Below are 20,231 nucleotides of genomic sequence, written 5' to 3'. Positions count from 1 at the left end.
GACTGGAAACACAGAAATGTTTCCCACAGTTTAATATTCAACAAGTCCTTAAAAAAAAAAGAAGAAAAACTATAAATGATTATCAAAGATGCGGCACACATCCACTACTGTAAACCGATGGCACCATGAATACGTCTTAGATTTTCTGAATGTAAAACAAACTGTAGAAAACTCTCATTAGAGATAGCAGCTGCAGCACAACTGTTCTATAATAAACATTTTGTCATAATGTGCCTTCGTCATGTTGGATATTGTTGGTCAGCTTTGGATTAGCCACTGTCGTTAAAGTATTTTAATTTGAAAAGCACAGTTGACACCCTCAAAACCCTTATTGTTTATCAACAATACTCTAATAAACTCATAAAATAGAGCACGTCAGATTCTGTCTGGGATAAAAAGAGAAAATCCTGGATTTATTTCCATCCTTGTCGCTGGTGTTTTCACAATTCACCAAACATATACATGTAATATAGTTATATGTGATTTTATTTATAGTTATTTACAATACTTCAAATTTCAAACACATTTCCTGTCCAGTGTTTTACGTTCTGCCATCTTTGATCATATAGGTTATTATCCAACTGTGAACCATTTTAATATTGTGATGATGATACAATATGTATGAAAAATCTGAAGATACTTGTTCAAGTCTGGCTTTTAATAAAGTTTGTTTTATATATTTGATCATTTAAATCAAATTTTATTTCTGTATTTATATTTCTCTATTTGTTACTGTCATTATTATTGATATTTGAACTGATTGTTAAGTTTCACAGTGTTTTTATTTTAATCCTGTAAAGCATTTTGTTAAGTATGTTTCAAAAAACTCCTAAACAAATAAAACGTTTATTTTTCATCGTTTTCAGATTTTTATTACTCTCAAATATTTACATCAGTATCAGACTTAAAAATCCAGTATCAGCTGAGCTCTACTCACATCTCCATTTGCAAATCAGTGTTTCAGGGACACCGACTGCAAATATGCTTATCTGGCCAAAAGTATGTGGACAACACAACATCACTTCCTTATGCGGTGGTGGAACATCCCATTCCAAAACCATTGATATTAAGCCGTCTGTCTGTCTCGGGCTGCGTTAGTGAGGTTGAGCTCTGATGTGGGGAGGCGAGACCTGGTTCAGTGTTCAGTGTTGGATGGGGTTGGGGTCAGGGCTCTGTGCAGGCAAGTTCTTCCACACTAAGAGTCCAAACTACTAGTAAAAACAGTCTAAAAAGATCATTGTATCCTGTAGTTTTAAGATCAGCCCTAATTGGCACTAAGGAGCTTATAGCTAACAGCCCGTCCACATACTTTTGACCATGAAGTGTTTATCAAGTACCTGTGAATGAGAAACCAAACTGCAGCTGACGTTTCTCTCTCTATAGCTCCCCCTCCTGGCTGACACTGGATAGTTAAAGCAGAGTTCACTGTACCACATAAATACAGTGCCATGTGTGAATAACTCTCACAGTGGAGAAGACAAAAAAAAACCTAAGCACCAAAATAAAGTTTTTTTTAAATATTATTTTAATACTTTTCTTAAAAAAAGATGTTGATACTCTGAACAAGATGAATCTATTGACCTCAATGCCTCACTCGCTGACATACCAACAGGTTGTCCTGGGTAAAATAAATCATAGGAAGATAGCAAAAGGAAAAAACAAAACAAAATAAACTCAAAACAATCAAATATGAAATGGGAAAAGAAATGAAATGAAACATTTAAAAAAAAAAAAAGAAAAAAAAAAAAGTGATTATAGAGTTGAAAACACTCACAGATCTCTGGGCCAACCTACAGAAGGCGGGAAAAGCTCCCGCCTCCAGAAAAACACGATGGCACACGACATCCCAAAACTGTTACCATGGACGATAAAAACATATCAAAAGTAAAAACTAAAAGACAGAATGACAATTAACAAAGAATCTATTATACAGACTGCAGGAGCTGTGAAGGAGATAGTGGTGGACGAGACGGCTAAGAAAAGACAAAAAACACGTACATGATGAGAAGAAATAATGAAAAAAAATAAAATAAAATAAAGATGTTAAGTAATGAAACATTTAAGTGCAGATTTATCGGACAACTACAGAATGATGGGGCATAATCAATGATTTTGGAACCGCTTCCTCAAACTATTACAGAGCAAACTGCTGCATAACTTTACGGATTTAAAAGGGGGATAAAGGAAAATTAAATAGCAATAAAAATGTAGCCTTTAATATAAAGTGAAAAGAAAATGCATTTTACATGTAAAAAATGTGAATGAACTTTCAGCACTCAATAGATTGGTTTTGGCATAGAGTCGAGAAAAAACAGAAACATTAAAGGAAGGAGAGAGAAAAAGACAGACGAAACAATCCTCTCAATAGAATCATAAAAAAGTTTTTTCTTCTTCTTTACAGTAAATTCTACAAAATCAAAACCAGAGCTTAGAGATGAACACCGAGACGAGCTTTGCTCCCCGCAAACCAAATCCCTCTCATGTTCTTTTTCCTTGACTTTTCCTTGTATATAATATATATTCATGTATCTATTTATATATAATATGTATAATTTGTCGGTGTGATCGTTAGTTTACAGGCCAGAGCGCTAAGGCAAAGGACACACTCTGAAACTTTTATAACGCCATCGCTCCTTCCTCATCACCCTCTCTCGTCTGAATTTGTACACGCGACCCGAGCGTCGCCGAAAAGACCTCCTCCTCCGCCGCCGCTTCGGTTCACGACTGAGGAGGGAGCAGTAGCAGGAAGTGAAGGGAGGAAGGATGTCTTAGAAAAGTGTGTGACTGTGGCCGCTGTGTTTCGTTTTCCACCGTGTCCTGAGATAACAACCGACTCTCAGATGACCGCTGAGCCTGACAAAACTCGACCACACCTGCCCCCGACCCTCCCCGTTAAAATTCAAACTTAAAATAAAAATTATAGAGACAAGATTAGGAGAGAAGAAAAAAAACCAGAGCAAAGTGATCTGTCCGTTTGTAATTTGTTCACCCGTTCCTTTTAAACCCCTTTCTCTCTTCTCAGACAGAGAATGAGGTTTCCGTAATTCTCACTTAAATTAAAATCCTACTCATCATCACCATCATCATCATCGCCATAATTTTTTTTAAATGTAAAAGTCCCCTCCTTTTCTGTCATTCTTATTTTCCACGAGGGAGCTGACTGTCTGATTTTTTTTCAGTGTCTGTTTTCCATCTGTCGTAATTGAAGACACAGAAACCAACAACCGTAAACACCAAGCCAGACACCAAAACGTATCTGAGGTTGGAGGAAAAGAGGGTTGCTTCTTTCACTTTCACTTCCCCCCTCCTCTCGTTCACATGACACAAGCCAGCTGCTACTGAGAGAAAGGGACAGTTACTATTAAGTGGGGGTGTGTGTGTGTGTGTGTGTGTGTGTGTGTGTGTGTGTGTGTTTGCATTTGTATGAGCAGCGACCATGTGTATCAGAGCATTGTGGTCTATATGCATTTTGTAAATTTTCTTATGTGTGTCTATAGGTCCGTTCTCTCACTCCCATCACCCTCTTTTTTCCCCCTCAGAACAGGTTCTCTTCAAAAATGGCCATCAGGTCGCTCTGGAAGTTTATATCAATGGTGTCGGCCATCTGCGGAGGAGACCAGACAACAACATAAAGCATTAAGGGATGCTTTTTTCAAAATCAAAAATCAGTGTTTTATTTGATTTTTTTCACAGTTTTGTTCATACCGCCTCTCTCCTGCGCCTCTCTTGCTCGCGGCGGCGCGCCATCTCCCTCTGCTGGTCGAGAGCGTTCTGTGCAGCTGAGGACGATGGGGGCGGGGCTTGAGGCTGTGTTGGTGGAGCCTGCGGAGAGTGAGTGGGTGGGGTTGAAGCTGGAGGTGTGGGAGCAAGTGGTGATTGTTGCTCCTGGCGACGGCGGGCATCTTCCTGAGCTCGACGAGCTTGCTCCATTGTGTCCTCGTCGTCACGGCTACAGCTTAAAAAAAGATGATGATAATGAAGCTTTATTAGAACCCAATCAATACGGGGGTTTTCAGACTGATACTGGTATTTCTTCTTACACGAACCAGGCCACTACAGTAATCTGATTACTTTTATCACCAACAAGTAATGTAAGGGATCACAATTTAAAACTCAGTAATTACATCGCAGTTCCTGATCCCACTAATGCTCCATTACTTTGGCATCCGGCTGTCTAAACAGAAGTTAGACGGAGAGTTGCCTCTGTACTTTCAGAAGGAAAATGGGTCCAGGACTCACTAGGACATGCTAACTTTGCACAGGGGCTGGAGGTTGGCGGAGGCAGTTAGCCTCTACCAAGGAGAAACGCGAGTCCCCAAATTGTCTTATTTACATGCTGCGTGTTATTGCTAACATTCGCTACACGCACGGCTACATCACTGAGTTCTGTTTAGGGTTGGAGGGTGAGTTCAGGACTTGTGTGAGAGATGTGTGCAGTCACCGTGGCTAAGGTAGCTGCTGGACTGGACAGATAATCCCTCCACATTGTAGAGCTGTGCGCTTGTTAAACCGCAATGTGTTGTTTTCAATTTCTAAATGAGTTAAATAAAAACCGTGTTAAGAGAGTTATAGTTCTTTTCGACTCTGTGAGCAGTTCTTCATTCATTTGACTACAGCATTAAAATCCAACCCGAAACTCTGGGACAGGATGTGAAAGTTGCAGATGAAAAGTGTCAAGAGTCGACTCAATCTTCCACATTTGAAAAACAACAGTACTCATGAGCCTTAAACAACCAACCGGCACAAACAATAACACGACGGACATTATGGAAAGGATTATACTGTATGAATTTGACAGGATTCAGGTGTCAGAGTGATGTGTCAGCATATTCAATTAACCTGCGATAAGACTTCAGTGAAACGTGGATAAGATGTCGAGTCTCCAGGTGGATTGTATTGTATATACTCTTTGGAAAAACTAAAAGAGGGGCTAAAACATGAACAACAAGTCCTTCTATGTCTCCCTCTAAGACAGAAACTCATGCGGTGGTCTCATCTTTCCCTGTCAGACACCTCTCCATCGTCCTCCCACCTACCGTAGCTTTTCTTGCTCTCTCCTGGCCTGTTCAGCCTGTGCTTTCAGCTGTCTCTCTCTCTCCTCCTTCTCCCTGGCGGCCCGTCTGAACTGTTCGAAGCTGTCGCTGGAGGAGCGAACAGAGGAGGCTGGCGTGGACTGGGACCTCTGAGCCAGGCTCGCCCAAGAACCCATGTTCTTTATCTTCACGTCCTGGGAGAAGAGGAAAATAAGACCGCGGGGGACGGTAGGGGTCAGAAAATGACAAACCAGATGAGCCCGCTACTTTAATGGGGCTTATGACATTATTTTCTCATCTCTCACACTCATACACACCTGTGTCTTCTTAGGAGCGATGGGAGTTTTGGGTTCTTGCTTGATTTTGTTGTCTTGCTGGGAGCAGGGCGGTGCTGGGGAGTCCAGGAGGCGAGAACCAGGGCGAGAACCATCCAATGGCTTCAGATCTAATCCTGAGGGACACATGGTGATTAGCTATACATATGCACCAGGGGCTCATAAGCAATAATGTTTCTGGAAAGCTGCAGTAGATAAGTTTTGGGGAAAACAATCAAAGTAATAGAATGAAATAGTTACTTTACTTTTTCAGTTTTGGCCTCAAAAATCTGGGAAATTTATTTAAGTAAGTAAATGTTACCTTCTTTAGTTTTAGATGTGATGGACTGTGAAGTCTCTTGTACTCACTGTGTTTGTTGTCGGGTTTGTGTGTGTCCTGACGCATGGCAGGGCTAAAGGGTGAGGGGGGAAGGACCGGCGACTGGGAAGGCTTCTCTTCTTTGACCCCCACCAAGTTGGACCTCTGCTCCTATGCAAAGACAAACGTCATACACAGCTCCGTTACCAAGAATCAAAGACGAAAAAACAAACAAACAAAAAACATTTTTAGCATTAGAAATTGATCTTTTTTTTTTCCCATTTAACATTTCACTCACATGTTTCTTGGTCTGTGGGGGTGACTGCTGTCCCATTGTGTGGAACTGAGGCATCTGAGGAGAATGCATCATCAGGGGAGAGGGGCTCTCACGCAGGCAACCTAGAAAAACATGCAACACTTAATTCAAAACACTATTTAGTTGAGTGCTAAATTTAACTAGCTCTAACTAACTAAACAGACTCTTCAGCTGCTGGTAACAAGACCCTTGTCCTGCAGGTCATAGTGATCCTTTGGAAGCTAACTAGCACCACAACATGATCAAATGCAGGGATGAAAGATTAAATATAGTTTTACGTAAACTGACGACAAACAAGGACAAAAACACCGACCACTGGCCTTGGTGCATAATCATTCTTTTCTGTTTACTCTTCTTTATTGTTCTGTTCCTGTGATTATTGGGGTTATCAACATGCTATGGTGTTAAAAAAGAAAACAAAAACACAACATAAGCCTGATTAAGTCCTACTTGCTGTTGAAAAAACTTTTCTTGTTTGATTTTGGATGGTTGGTTTTTACACTTTCACTGTAATTTTTTATTTCTGTTTTTATCCTGAATAAAATGAATTAGATCTTACGTTTGACTTGAACAGATGCATCTAGCTCACGTCTTAATCCAGTGGTTCTCACCTTCTTTTCGCCTTCTGACCATTAAAATTTCAGCACCATCTACTTATAACCCCTTGTGACATGCTACAGCCTTAGTGGGGACATGAACTGTGAGCAGTGAGGCAAAGATTGTTTCATTTGAAGGATTTTTAAACCCCTAAAAGAGAAAGTATTCAGCATTTCACATGAGCAAAAAGTCAGGAAATAAAAACATTTATATAACAGAACTATGTTTATCTTTTTTAACCCTTTGGTGGTCTTTATTTAACGACCTCATGGGGGGGGGGAGTATAAATACGTGTCTCACCTGTTGAGAAGAGCTCAGCTTTACTGCGTGGTGATGGCTGTTGCTGATGTTGCTGCATCTGTTGTACCTTCTGCTGCAGGGCCACCCCTTTCTGCTGCTGTGATGTTGACGTGTGCGTGTGTGGGAACGGCTGCTGCATGTGCGCGTGGCCTGAGCTGTGTCTCTGCGTCAGGGCGGGGGTGGGTGTCGTCATAGCCTGCGTGTGCAATGACGGCACCAGCTGAGAAGCGGCCTGCACTGGCGAATGCGTGTGGGCGTGCAGCGGCTGGGTCTGCGTGGCGGGTCGAGCCTGGAGAGACTGCAGGAAGGTGTGCACCTGGCTGAGGGGCGGGGTTTCGGAACTGGTGGGCGTCGGCTCTTCGTCGTCCTCCAGCAGGGCCTGAGGAGGTTGTGCCGAGAGGGTGCCCAAGATGCCGTGTGATGTGGGTGAGGGGACGCGAGGGCGAGGCACCGGCTGGGGAAGGGTGAGGGGAAGCGAGGGCTGAAGCTGGGGTGAGGGGGATGGAGGCAGGGAGGGGAGCGAGGACGGGGGAGGCTGTGGGGGTTTGGGTGGAAGTGGTGCTGCGCGGTTGCTAGGTCTTGACGGTTGCTGGGGAAGAGCACTGTGGATCGCTGTAAAGCGGGAAAAGAAGAGAATGATGGGAAAAGAACAGAAAACAACAACTTAGGGAAAAACTTCACAGAGACAAAGTCAACAGCAGAGTTACAGACCCCGAGAGACAAGCGTCTTTGTACTGACAAAATATTGATACAAACACACATACACACAAGTGTCATGTTGTATGCACACTAGCTCGTCTTCTGAATTTTGTCCAGCATGTGCATGCATCATTTCCCCTCGCGCACGTGTACGCCATGAATCCACTGTGAGAATGTTGGACTCCATGGATCATGCAAACTACTCTATAGAGAGGTAACTACTGACCCAGCCTCTTTATTTTTCGACCTCTTGTGGGGGTTTGGGAACCATTGTCTTGAGTACTTGAGACCTCTACATTCATTGGCTATAGCAGAATAGATATCAGCCATAATGTATCAGGAACTGGGTTTAATATGATGAAAATTGCAATTTATCAACCAGAAAATACCAAATATTTGCTGGTTCCAGCTTCTATATTGTGAGGATTAGCTGCTTGTGTGGTTGTGTGTCAATATAGGCCAAAAGATTATTTGTTAGAATTAATTGTTAATTGTTAAAGCATTACCATTGTGTCACTGAAGTGTACATACCCGGTGACGGTATGATGGGATGTTGGTTAAGGAAGGGGTGCGTCTCAGTGGGCGTCTGGCTGCTGGGTGTGTTTGTGTTGAGGAGGCCAGACGTGACGGGGGGGCCGGCAGTAGTAATGGTTGGATTGGGCTCCGTGTTCGACTGCGACAGGTGTGGGTTCATGAAGTGGGCCAGAGGATCAAATCCTGTGGTCAACAGCTGTGTGTCCAGAGATGGGACAGAGACAGGGACAGGGACAGGGACAGAGGGAGGAGGGACAAATGGTGGTTTGGAGGTGACTTGAGGCTGAGGCTGAGGCTGAGGAGGGACTGGGCCAACTCCACTACTGAGGGACTGGTGGTGTGGTCTCTTGGTGTCTTTGTTAGTTAAGGTCTTCTTCTGCTGTTTGGGAACCAGCCCTGGTGAACAAAGGTATGTGAAATAAGTTGAGAGCTGATAACGGAAGAATCACAGCTACTGTTTCTCGCAATAAAACATGCTGACAGATGTTTAACATTGTGTGTGTACCATTACCATTCTCAGAGTCTTCACTATCAGAGGAGTCGCTGCTGCCTGAAGATGAGGATCCCGTCTTCATCTTTGTCACATTTGTCATTTCCAGAGGCTTCTCTACTGCAACAAAACACACACACGAGATTCAGAAACCGACGGACTGACAGTTTCTATCTCACTTGTGTAAACACGAGACATTCAGCTGAGGTGAAGACAAAAAAACAAACAAAAAAACACTGGAAAAAAAGTCTTGTCTGGGATGCTTATGCAAACATGCACACACTTCGACACACAGACTGGAGGAGTCGGGGATTGAACCACCGACCGTCTAATTAGTGGAGGACCCGCTCTCCCTCCTGAGCCACAGCCTCTATTCGTCAATCAACAAGCTGTTTGATCAGTGAGGTTTATTTTTTTTAACCGACAGTCTTTCCTGTGTTGCCTAGAAGCTGTAAGACAGGACTAACTAGACTTTATACAGTGTGTAGTTTCACAATAACAATGGTTAAGCAGCATTTAATTATGAGCTGCAGAACAAGCTCTTCATGTGAAACTGCTACGACGCAGTTGAGAACAACTGGAACCACAGCAGTCAGGTTTCAGTCCTTTAAAACAAGCGCTGAGCTCAAACACAAACAACCTACCTGATGGTTTTTTCTTCTTCCTGAGGCAGCTGGAGACGTATTTCTCCAGCTCTCTCAACGTGGAAGGCTTCAGCGTCTCGAAGTCGATCTCAATCTCGTCCGGGTTCGAGTTCTTAAGCGAAGGCTCGCGCGTTTGGATTATGTGCACGACGCGGCCCAGTTTGTCGCCGGGTAACTTGTTGATGTCCAGGCTCAGCTGGCGCTTCTCCTCGTACGACATCGGCTTGCATCTCTCGGAGGACACACCCCCAAATACATCTGGGGAGGAAAGCATAGCGGCAGGTTGACAGGGGGCCGTTGTTAAAGACACAAGCACAGAATCAAAATGCTCAACATACAAATGTCTCATCTACATACCTATGTCATCCTCTGCTTCAAGAGAGGCTGAGGGGACGAGAGGGGTTGGCCCAGGCGGAGGGGGCACAGCTGGGCGGCTGTTTTTAACTCCTTCTTTCTTACTGTGATTAACGAATGAGGTGATTAGCTCCAGTTAACTCAACTACAATAACATCACTTATCTTGATACCTCTGTAAAACCTACCCGGGCTTTTTCCTGTCCTTCTTCACGATGATCGGCTCCTTGCTGCTCTTGCTCTTCTTAGGAGTCTGAAGCATCGCAGGCGGAGGGGCGTCCACAGTTTCCTCTGCTCCCACCTTCTTCTTGTGCTTTTCTTTCTTCTTCTCCTTCTTCTCCCTCTCTTTCTTCTTGGGCTTGCTGGTCTGCGGCTGGGAGAGTGCCGCCAGCTGTTCATGGACAGCTTTAAGCTGGAAGACACAAACACACACAGATGTGGTCTTAAAGAGACAAAAAGACATCAGCCTTTGCATTTGTTTCTCCGTGTTTCAGCAATTACCCACATTCGGTAAAGCTGTTCTGCGTGGCCCACCCACCTGTTGTGTCTCATAAGCCTCCCTCCCCCTTCATTTTCCATCCTCTAACCTGTTCCTGTAACTCAGCCAATCGCTGTTGCCTTTCGTGTTCTGAGTCTCCTCCCGAGGACTCCGATTCGGAGGAACTGGAGCTGTCTTCTTCCGAGACAGCAGAAGGAGGCGGGGCTTGTCGAGTGGAGGGGGCAGGGTGGAGGGCCGATGACGGGGTGGGAACAGGGGTGGGCTCCTCTGGCTCATCAGGCATTTTGGCAAAACGCATCTCAAACACGTCCTATTTGGAGGGACACGGACAGGAGAAAGCATGAAATTCATAATATACCTTCTGAAAACTTTTTAGGTAAAAGATAAAAAATATTGTGCATCTGGAAATGTAACAACATCAAATCTGCTCATCAAACTTTCAAAATTTTTATCTTAACAGCTTTTTCATCATGTTGCATTTTAGTGTATTTTTCTTGAAATCGTTGCTCTGATTTCTTGAATAACTGTCCCAACACACAAACATCGCAAATTAACTTAGCAAAAGATAACAAACCAAGGTATTTTATTAATTTGGAGATGGATCTAGAATGCAACCAGATGAAAGCACACATGGCCAAACGAATGTGGACACATAACCAGGACATATAAGACTGTTGAACATCGCACTCCAAAACCTTGAGCGTAAACCTGCTGCTTCCACCGTTCTGGGAATGACTTCCACAAGATTTTGGAGCCTGACACAGGTGTCCACATACTTTTGGTCATGGGGTATATATATATATATATATATATATATATATATATATATATAAAATATGCATTGATGGTTTAATTAACGGTATACAAGATGTGTTGCTTACCTGTAATTTGCGCGCCATGGCAACCACATCGTGGTCTGGAGGATTGTACTTGTAACAGTTGGAGAACATCAACCTGACATCTGCTGCAAATTCTTGAGCGTCTCTGTACTGTCTGTTGTCCAGCTTTTTCTGAAGGAGACAAAACAAAACAACACATGTGTCGTCAACTCATGTAATTCATTCTGAAAATTGTTCTCAGTTTATTTGTGACCATTTGAAAGCTGTTGATTAATGATGTGAGGCTGGACTATCAAACCGAAACCAACTGCAAAACAGGTAAGAAGATTATATTCTTTACTTATCATTTAATCACATATTACCTGATTTCAATCCTTACTTTGATAATTTTGTACCGTCATTTTGGGCAATGTTTTTAAATTTTATTGATGATGAAAAACAGTTACATGCATGTAATGTGTTAAAAGAAACAATTTAGACATCTGTATTAAAACCCAGGTATTGTGCTGGAAGCCTCAGTATGAGGACTTCACTATAAAAACAGACGTCATATAGCAGACAAGGAGTTTGTTGCATTCAGGGATAACGATAACGAGCACTGTCGTCTTTGACTCAAGTGAGATACAACCTCAAGCACGCCGCCGTGTCCACTCTATATATGTATGAGTGTGTGTGTGTGTGTGTGTGTGTGTGTGTGTGTAGCTCAGCCCTGCCCTCTGATAAACAGTAACCGACACACACAGCAGGGAGGAACAGATGCCAAAACCACTACTGTGCCTTGTTTGCATCATGCTCCAGATTATCAGACATAATAACCTCTGCCAAGGAGCTTTTGTTTTCATCTGTGTCTGTTTATGTGTCAGCAGGATTACAGAAAAAGTTCTGAACCGATTTGCACCGGAGGGATGAAGTATGGGCCAGGGAAGAACCCATTCAATTTAGGTGCCGATCAGGATCATTTACTATGAACCTGAATCTTTTTACTCTGTAAGTTTGGTGTGTGTTGTTTGACACTGGCCTTGGTGGAAGTCTGATCTCTCTGGGTGACCTTTTTTCGTTATCAGCTAAAATTCCTTTATCAGAACAATAACAATAATATTTAATTATTATAACGGGGGGCTCAGGAGGTAGTAAGTAAGTAAGTAAGTAAGTAAAAGGTCGATGGTTCAATCCCCAGCTTCACCAGTCCATGTGTTGAGGTGTTCTTTGGCAAGATACTAAACCCTAAATTTCCCCTGGTGGCTGTGAGTGAGTGTGACTGTGTGTGTGAATGGGTGAATGTGGCATGTGATGTAAAGTGCTTTGAGGGGTCTAGAAAAGGTTAGAAAAGGTGCAGTCCACTTACCGGTTACCATATTCTTGCTTACCAATGATAGATCAGCCCCCTAATATTAATACATATTATTCACCAATCCTAATAAAATCACCTTGATGGTGCTGAGATCCATGGGGTGCTTGATGATGTCGTGGTAGTCGTGGAGGCCAAGAGCTTTTACGTCAACAGGCTTGTAGAAAGGCCAGGCGTATGACACGTGTTTCTTGGACAGCATCTCTCTGACAAGGCGCGCGCAGGAACGCAACTGATCCTGACGTTTCGGCGTTCCCATCCCTCCCGTCTCCAAACCAGTACCCAGGTGATGTTGAGAGTCCGGCTGTGATGCGTCTCTTTTAGGTTGCTTTGACGGACGAATGCTGTCTCGGCGCGGCCGAGCCTCAGCAGAGACGGGAGATGATTCACTGAGCTGGTCGTTGGCTGTGGGGGTGGTGGTGTCTGCTTTCCTCTTCTGGCTCTTCCTTTGCTGTTGGAGCATCAGAGATGAGGCGTAAGATACTGACTTCAGATCTGATAGTGTTTCACTAGATTAGCAGTTCATTCTCCTCCATTGCCTTACCTTGATGGGGGCGGGGGAGCTCTGCAGCATCGAGGCAGGATGGAGGCCTGGGTGTGTCGGGGGAACCGAGGTCAGACCTTGGGCCAGGACATCTGGAGTTGAGAGGGGGAATGGGGGTCCCAGATGGGCGTGGGAGGTGGGTGTAGGAGGCACGCGTGGGGGAGGCTGAGGCTGGACCAGAGGCTGGACCAGAGGCTGGACCAGAGGCTGGACCAGTGGCTGGACCAGTGGCTGGACCAGAGGCTGGACCAGAGGCTGGACCAGAGGCTGGACCAGCGGCTGGACCAGAGGCTGAGCAAGGGGCAGAATTGGAGGGCCTTGAGGGGCAGGTGCAGGACGGGGCTGCGGGGTGGTTGACGGGGATGAAAAGCCTCGTGTATGTGGGGTGGTGGAGGGGGACGATGAGTCTTGGCCCGAGTCTGACTTTGAGATCAGACCTGGAGAGAAGATCACAAAAATGAAATCAAGGTTAAAAACACAGACCTTTCTGGCCCCGGCCTGCTTTCAACCTGTAAGACGGATTATGAAATGTTCAACGATGGTACAGGACGTGCAGTGAGTCAATCAGAACTTGATTTAACAGTACAAGTTTAATGCTAGGTGTGGCCGAAAAAGAGGAGGAGCCAGTACAGACATAGTAAATACTGTACACACAAGCTTGGCTGGTTAGGTTAGTTCACGTCACTGCAATTTACTTGTGGAGACTCCTCGTCAACACAATCACAAACACGTCATCATGACATAACACCATTGCAAAAAAGAAGACCGACATTTTTAAGTCCATGTTACATCCTACACACATACCTGGCTCCCGTCTGTTGCCACGCCGTCCCTTGGACACCACAGCAATCTCTGTCTCCTCCTGCGGCATCTCTGCGATCTTTTCTAGGAAGAGCTTTTCCAAGGCCTCTGCCATTAGGACAATATCATCCCCAGGCTAAACAAATAAACAAACAAACAAACACAAAAACATGTTTAGAGCTCTTTGTACACAGGTTTTCTCTCTTTATTGATTAAGAGATATCAAGATATGATTAAATGACAGGAGGAGGACAGTGTCTTGATTTCATCAGAAGTACATGCTGCAGGATTCATGTCACATGTGACGGGCACCTCTCCCTCATGTGGCTGACCTTGTTGTAGATGTAGCAGTTTGTGAACATCGTGTTGAAGTCTTGGATGCACTCCTGGGCGTTCCAGTAGTAGTTGTTCTCCAGGCGTTTCTTTATCGTGCCCATGTCCATAGGAGTCTTGATGATCTTGTAGTAGTCCTTGAAGGAGAGCAGGTGGAGAGTATTAAATTAGCATCTTGCCTGGATGAAAGTAAATGAAGATTGTGAGAAAACAAAGAAAAAAATGCACATTCATATATATTTTTGTTCTAAAACGCTCATCCTCTTTCTTTAGTTCAAAACACACTGGCACCTCAGTGCAGGGGCAATTAGTATTGTTCATTTATTTATGTACTAGGGATAGTTCTAATACAAAGCACAGAGTTTATAGCTAATTTCCAACTCTTGTCCCATATGAACATAGTTATCTGTCACCTGTAGCACACCTTTGAGGTCCCGCTACATTAACAGGATCCCAAAATACAATTTCATGAGATCCATGATGAAAATAAGTTTTAGTCGCAGCAACAACAAACAACTAACAGTATATTATTTACAAGTACTGCTGCATGTTTCTTCTTGTCGACAGGTAGATGTTGGTGTTCTGGTAACCCAGAGGCAGACAAACAGGGCAGCGGTATATTCTACTGCTGTGTGGCTCGTCCACCTGCGCTACTGTGAGCTGCTTTGCATATAAAATGAATTAGGCGGCTGTTACAATGCTATCTGTGTGCTCTGGACTGTACCACAAGCACGCAAACACACACATAAACACAACTCACAGGCAAATTGAGTTTGATGGCATCTACAGGAGCTTGGAAGGGCCATGCAAAGTGGTGCTTCCATAATGTCTTCAACACCACTTTAAGCAGGTACTGAAAAAAAGCAAAAATCATTATTAGAAACACAAAAACACACAAAATGTCCATGTTTCAAAAGAAAAACGGAAATCTCTCCACCTGTAGCTGGTTGGTCTGTCGTTTGGGTCTGGAGGAGTTCCATGTTTCAGGTGGTGGAGGGTTGAAGGGGAGAGGTGGTGGGGCAGAGGGAGGGTTCTGGCTGCTGCCTGCCTCCAGTCCGTCTCCCATCGCAGTGGTGGGTTGCAGTGGCTGAGCAGACAGTTTAGGCAGACTGGACCTGGCAGGGGCAGGTGGGACTGGGGGAACCCCCCTCAGGCCATTACACTCCGCACTCGACTCTCTGGAAGGACGAGCAACAAAAGCATCGTCACCACTGCTGCTGCAATTACTACGCTCGTCAGTGAAACCATCTCTGACTCAACTGTCTCAGGATAGAAACCACAGTCACTGACTCAGTATCAAGCAGTTTACTTCACTCTCTTATCTCATTGTCAATCAGCAATGTCTGCATGTTGCTCGAAAACTTCCGCTTCAATGGCATCGGTGTGAGAGCGACTTGGAAAGATATATTAACCATCTCATCTGTAACTCTGACAGCAATCAGATATCTCCATAATGTAGTCAACATCCTCCTCCTCAGTGTAGTTGGTCGACAGGGATCAACAACGTTTCTCTTTAATCCAACAAACCAACTGTTGGATTTCAAACTCTTACAATAAATATTTGTTCGTGACTTCACATCAAATAAAACCTGTTCACCTGCAGAACTTCTGGCCCATCAGGTAGAAGTGGAATTGAAAAATGTAAAAACCTCACAGATTTATAAACTAGTAGTTGCACTGTCCAGCATTAGGTACAGCGTGACGCTTTCAGTCTTTCAGGATTCTGGTTTACAAGAAGTCGTATTGTGTTGCATTAGTTGACTCAAGTTGCATCGTTAGTCTGTAGCAGGTAAAAGAAGTAACAGCGCAGGAGATAATTGCATATAAATCCTTCTCACAACTTTAGGATAAAGAAAGAAAAACCCCATGAGCTCTGATTCTTCATGCTTGGTGTTCACTTTGATGCACACCATCTTTGTTATTAATTTGCAATACAAAATAACAATAACATCATATGTAACTCGACTCGACTCAACAATGGAGAAAGATGCTGAAAAATATGAGGTATAACTTCATATTCATTAAATAACCAACAGTCAGATATTATCATTCCTCATGGCAGATGCCAGAGAAACATCTGTCATTAGCTATGAGCTGCTAAAACTTTTACACCTCCTAAAGGCAGCGCAACATATGCCACTAAAAGAAAGAAGCCTTTTCTTTTTATTTTTTTTACTAGTCAGTACTATGTTAGTAGTATTGGCTTGCTGTCTGTCTGAATTTCACTGTTTTTGATCAAAAACTGGAACCAGTTTTATATCCTGGACTGGACCGAAGGCAGAACTGGGCTGTAGGTGCCACTGCAGTGAAACTGTGTATGTGTTATCAGTGGCAGTTGGTGATGAGGCTCTTCAGTAATGAAGTACACATTAACGTGCAATTATCGTGCTGGATAAAACCTTTGATCTTTATTATAACACAGGTCAGTTATATCATACAAGCAGCAAGATGAATCTATTAAATTTATCTGATCTGAGTTTTACAATTTATAGTTATTGTTAGGTTTTGTGTCTGTATTAGCAAAAAATCTGGGACAATTTTCAATTACAAATCAGATATTGACCATTCAAAACCATGAAAAAGAAAAAAATTATTTAGCATGATAATATGAGAAGTGCATCTATGCAGTGTATGAGATATACTGACAAACACAGATCTTTTTTCCTCAAAAAAAGACTGGCAGATGCCATTTATTTCGGCCTAATATGGCGTATGCAGATGTGTGATAATACACTTTTTCTACAAATTAATGACAATACTTTACATTGGAACCTGTGATTATTAAGTAGAGATAGGACATAATTTGCCACTGATAAGTTCAACATCAACATTTTTTATTCTCAAGGGCTTAAAGTGGGAATGTCAAAGATTTTAATGTAAATAAATGCCTGTTAAGTTATTATCTGTCGCCGAATGAGATGATTGAGCCTATGGCCCACTGATGAAAGTGTTGCAATATTTATATATTGGCAGAATTACTGCGGCGACATTCCCAGCAAAACTGTTTTTTTCTTACGGCTGCAGCTTCACATTAAAAACAATGAATTGGGGAAACACAAGTTGACTTTTATTATGAAGAAGTCACAAGGAATGCAATGTGTTTGTCAGTGAGTTCAGCACTAACTGCTATCGTTCACAAAAATGCATCTACAAAACAAGACAACGGACATTTACAGCATTTGATGACAGCGGATCAGTTTGAAATATCGCAGGGAGTAATGGAAGGAGGAGGAGCCGCAGTGAGCTGTTAACGAAGATCTGCAGGTGACAGGCTACACACCTCCAGCTTCTCAGCCAGGTGAAAAACCCCTTTCACTGTGCCCTGCTTTTCCCAGACTCACCATGTACAGTATAAAATCATTTCACAGTTGCTTACAGAATGGTGGAAAAAGGCCAATTACTGACTGATTTCTTTATTAAAATGACAATAGTTTGGTCCTTGACCTGTTGTATTTAACCACACCAGTAACTACAGGTGCTCAAACAGGACTGAAATCTTCGAGATTGCCACTTTAAATGCATCTGCTAACAGCAATTTTAAGAAGAAGGCCAATTATTTTGTAGGGACTTACATGTTTGTTGCCGTGCAGCTGTGGCCTAATCCAATTGTGTGACCATATCTCAGTTGGTGAGATGGCGATTTCCTGAGCTAACACAGGAGGTTGGTCAGTGGCACGCTGTTGGGGCAAGGAAACCACAACTCACTGAAAGACGGCAGAGTGTCACACCTGTGAGAGAGACAGAGAAATGGTGGGGATGAGTCAACATATCACATGTGGGTTATTTCCCCTTTCATCAAAATGCACTGCCTAGTAAAAGTCTGACAGTGTTGTGACGTGAGCAGCCCTGATCAGAGTCCATAACACAGGCACAGAGAAAGTGGTATTTTGATACAACGGGAATGGCGCAAACAAATATTGGAAATTTGATGGCACTTTGATGCCACCTGCATCTCTTTTTGGTTCATAATATTTAAAACTGATCCACCAACTGAGACTTACACAATTACACAATACACGTAGTATAGGTTCTTAGCCCAAGAAGACTTCTTGACCTAACTGATGTCTCAGTAAAGGTTTCTGAGCTGTCATATTCCTTCACCTTACTTCCTGTCGGATGTTTCTACAACCCTTTATCACTGCTATCCGTCTGCTTCGTAAGCAAGAGACCCTTATGAATGTGTCTTTTGATTCTGCTGCCAAACTTATGTCTTGCAGAACCCCTCCAAGTTGAGGATAAAAAGGACCACATGCGCACATTATAAAACCATGTGTCGAAAATCTGTTGGTGTGTTCTCCTCTTTGCTCCCCAGGGAATGATACAGTGCAATGAGCCGTTTGTAAGAAGAACTCAGTCTCAGTATTCTCATGGTTCTTTTATTAATGTGGAAACTTTCATCATGTGCAAGTAAATCACGTGTCGTTATTTTACAGCGTTTTGTGCTTTAAATTATCTTGTGTGACTTTACGTCAAGCAAGATGACAAGAATGCGACAACTCCAATTTCCATTATTTGTTGGGTGAATACACTGAACCCTGACCTTGAACATTGACAGTTTCTAGATGACTTTTGATAGCATCTGTCACAGTGCTCAAAGGTACTTTTTAAAAATTTTTTTTACTTGTCTGCGAGACAATTTGTCCATGAACAAACAAAGACAGCAGCTTCTCTTTTGTCTGTCTTGAGCTGACGTTTTTATTCCTTGATGACTAGTGAATTTCATCCACCAAATACCTATTTCTAAATATTAAAAGATTTATTGACTTATCCCAGCTTATGTCCAATGGGGTCCAAAAGTCTGAGAACACCAAATGGTCTCAGACTTGTGTACCCATAAATAAAATGACTGCAAATGTTGTAAGACAAATACGTGTCCTCTGCTAAAGGCCCATAATTACAAGGTGTTAAAATACACCAAAAACAAACATTAATACTAGATAACTAACTCATTGTCAATACATTTCTAGACATTAATCTATACCAGAAGAATCTATAACATGTATCTTATAGTGGACTATGCATGCTAACAAATTATTTAAAGCACTATGTCCAATATTGTGATTTATGCTCTTTTAAAACTAAAGTGCCACACAATCATTAATATATTTCAGCATCATTTTTAACAAACTGTGGTTCATGATTGACGATTTAACCATATCCTAAGAATCTACTCAAAAACACAGTCTACTCAGTCGTGTCACTATGTAACGGCATATAATGTACATTGGTGCATATAATGTACATAATGTACTTGTAATGACAAGCAACGTCGAAGCTAATTTGAGTAAAAGACAAAACGTCTGGACGGTTAAGTAATTTGACACTTAAATTAATTATTCTACCAAATTTATCAGCCATTTTGCTACTATTTCGTATCACGTATGTTCTCCCGGTAACGTTAACTGAGGGAAGCAAAGGAGCTAACAAAAACCGAGAGTCATGAATAACGTTACTTACCACAAACAATTAACACAAAGACACGATTTATTCCCGAACAACTTTGTTCTACACCTTTGCCTTGCTAACCTTCCATGTCAGTACATCTCCATGTCCACTCCACCGTGAGCAAGTGACAGCTCCGCACGTAAACGGCCTTTCAGAATACAACTTGGAAGGGATTGATATTCTCGAAATGACGTACGTCGCATTTCACATGAGCTTCTGCGCCATCGCGCGTAAACTGCGCTGCCGAACGGACGTAACTTATGTCACGAATACGGCCTACTGGGCTACAAACAAACAGCCTAGCAGCTAACAAGCTAGCATGAACCCGACCTGCAGCTAACGTGCACACTGACAGCACGGAGTGTCCTACGCCACGAAAACGACCTTAACACAAGCATTGAGAGAAGAAAGATACAACACTGAATATTCACAATAACACCAAATCCGACAAACTTAAAAGACAAAAATCCATCTATCTCGTGTGCCCGAACCGGTGCAAGGCCTGCGAAGACAGCTCATGCTCCGCTTGCCGAAGCACACACTGACAGCGCGCGAAATACGCCACCGATGCCTGTTGTAAACCCTTTACCGCATCCCCGGGGTTGTATGCTTTCGTATGATATACCAATGCCATCTACAGAAAGGCATAAAATGCTATTTTTACCTTCTTCAGTCGGTTGTCAGCGCTCGCAGACCTTCCTCGCCCCAAATCCAGAACAAACAGTCCCGTTTGACGTCGATGACGTCAGACGCACAGGGGCAGGCTGATCGTTTGTCAGCCGAAATGTCACCTAAGACTCCGCCTTCTACCCAAATCTTCCCG

General features: G+C 43.0%; 1 protein-coding gene across 3 annotated transcripts; it reads right to left on the bottom strand.

Moving 5' to 3' along the window:
• Window positions 1-468: 468 nt before the first annotated feature.
• On the bottom strand, window positions 469-20,141 carry LOC111673429 (bromodomain-containing protein 4-like). Of its 3 annotated transcripts, none has more exons than XM_023431188.2 (22): window positions 20,073-20,141; window positions 17,536-17,691; window positions 14,901-15,141; window positions 14,724-14,816; window positions 13,963-14,100; window positions 13,634-13,766; window positions 12,830-13,266; window positions 12,365-12,736; window positions 10,980-11,108; window positions 10,187-10,408; window positions 9,788-10,011; window positions 9,604-9,704; window positions 9,247-9,504; window positions 8,624-8,722; window positions 8,110-8,508; window positions 6,880-7,491; window positions 5,965-6,065; window positions 5,717-5,837; window positions 5,351-5,484; window positions 5,037-5,227; window positions 3,706-3,955; window positions 469-3,604 (listed from the first exon to the last, which is right to left on the bottom strand). In XM_023431188.2, the coding sequence occupies exons 3-22, from the start codon at window positions 15,027-15,029 to the stop codon at window positions 3,536-3,538; spliced, it is 4,212 nt and encodes a 1,403-aa protein (XP_023286956.1). In that variant the 5' UTR covers window positions 15,030-15,141; window positions 17,536-17,691; window positions 20,073-20,141; the 3' UTR covers window positions 469-3,535. The 3 variants fall into 3 exon arrangements, with proteins under 3 accessions (XP_023286956.1, XP_023286957.1, XP_087025988.1); XM_023431189.2 differs by having other exon boundaries at window positions 5,717-5,831; XM_087169862.1 differs by having other exon boundaries at window positions 8,624-8,719.
• Window positions 20,142-20,231: the final 90 nt, after the last annotated feature.

The sequence above is a fragment of the Seriola lalandi genome, unplaced genomic scaffold (genome assembly GCF_002814215.2).
Source record: "Seriola lalandi dorsalis isolate HSWRI2012SDOR001 ecotype SW California unplaced genomic scaffold, Sedor1 jcf7180002054918, whole genome shotgun sequence".
NCBI classification, from domain to species: Eukaryota; Metazoa; Chordata; class Actinopteri; order Carangiformes; family Carangidae; genus Seriola; species Seriola lalandi.
This window is presented reverse-complemented; position numbering and strand designations above follow the sequence as displayed.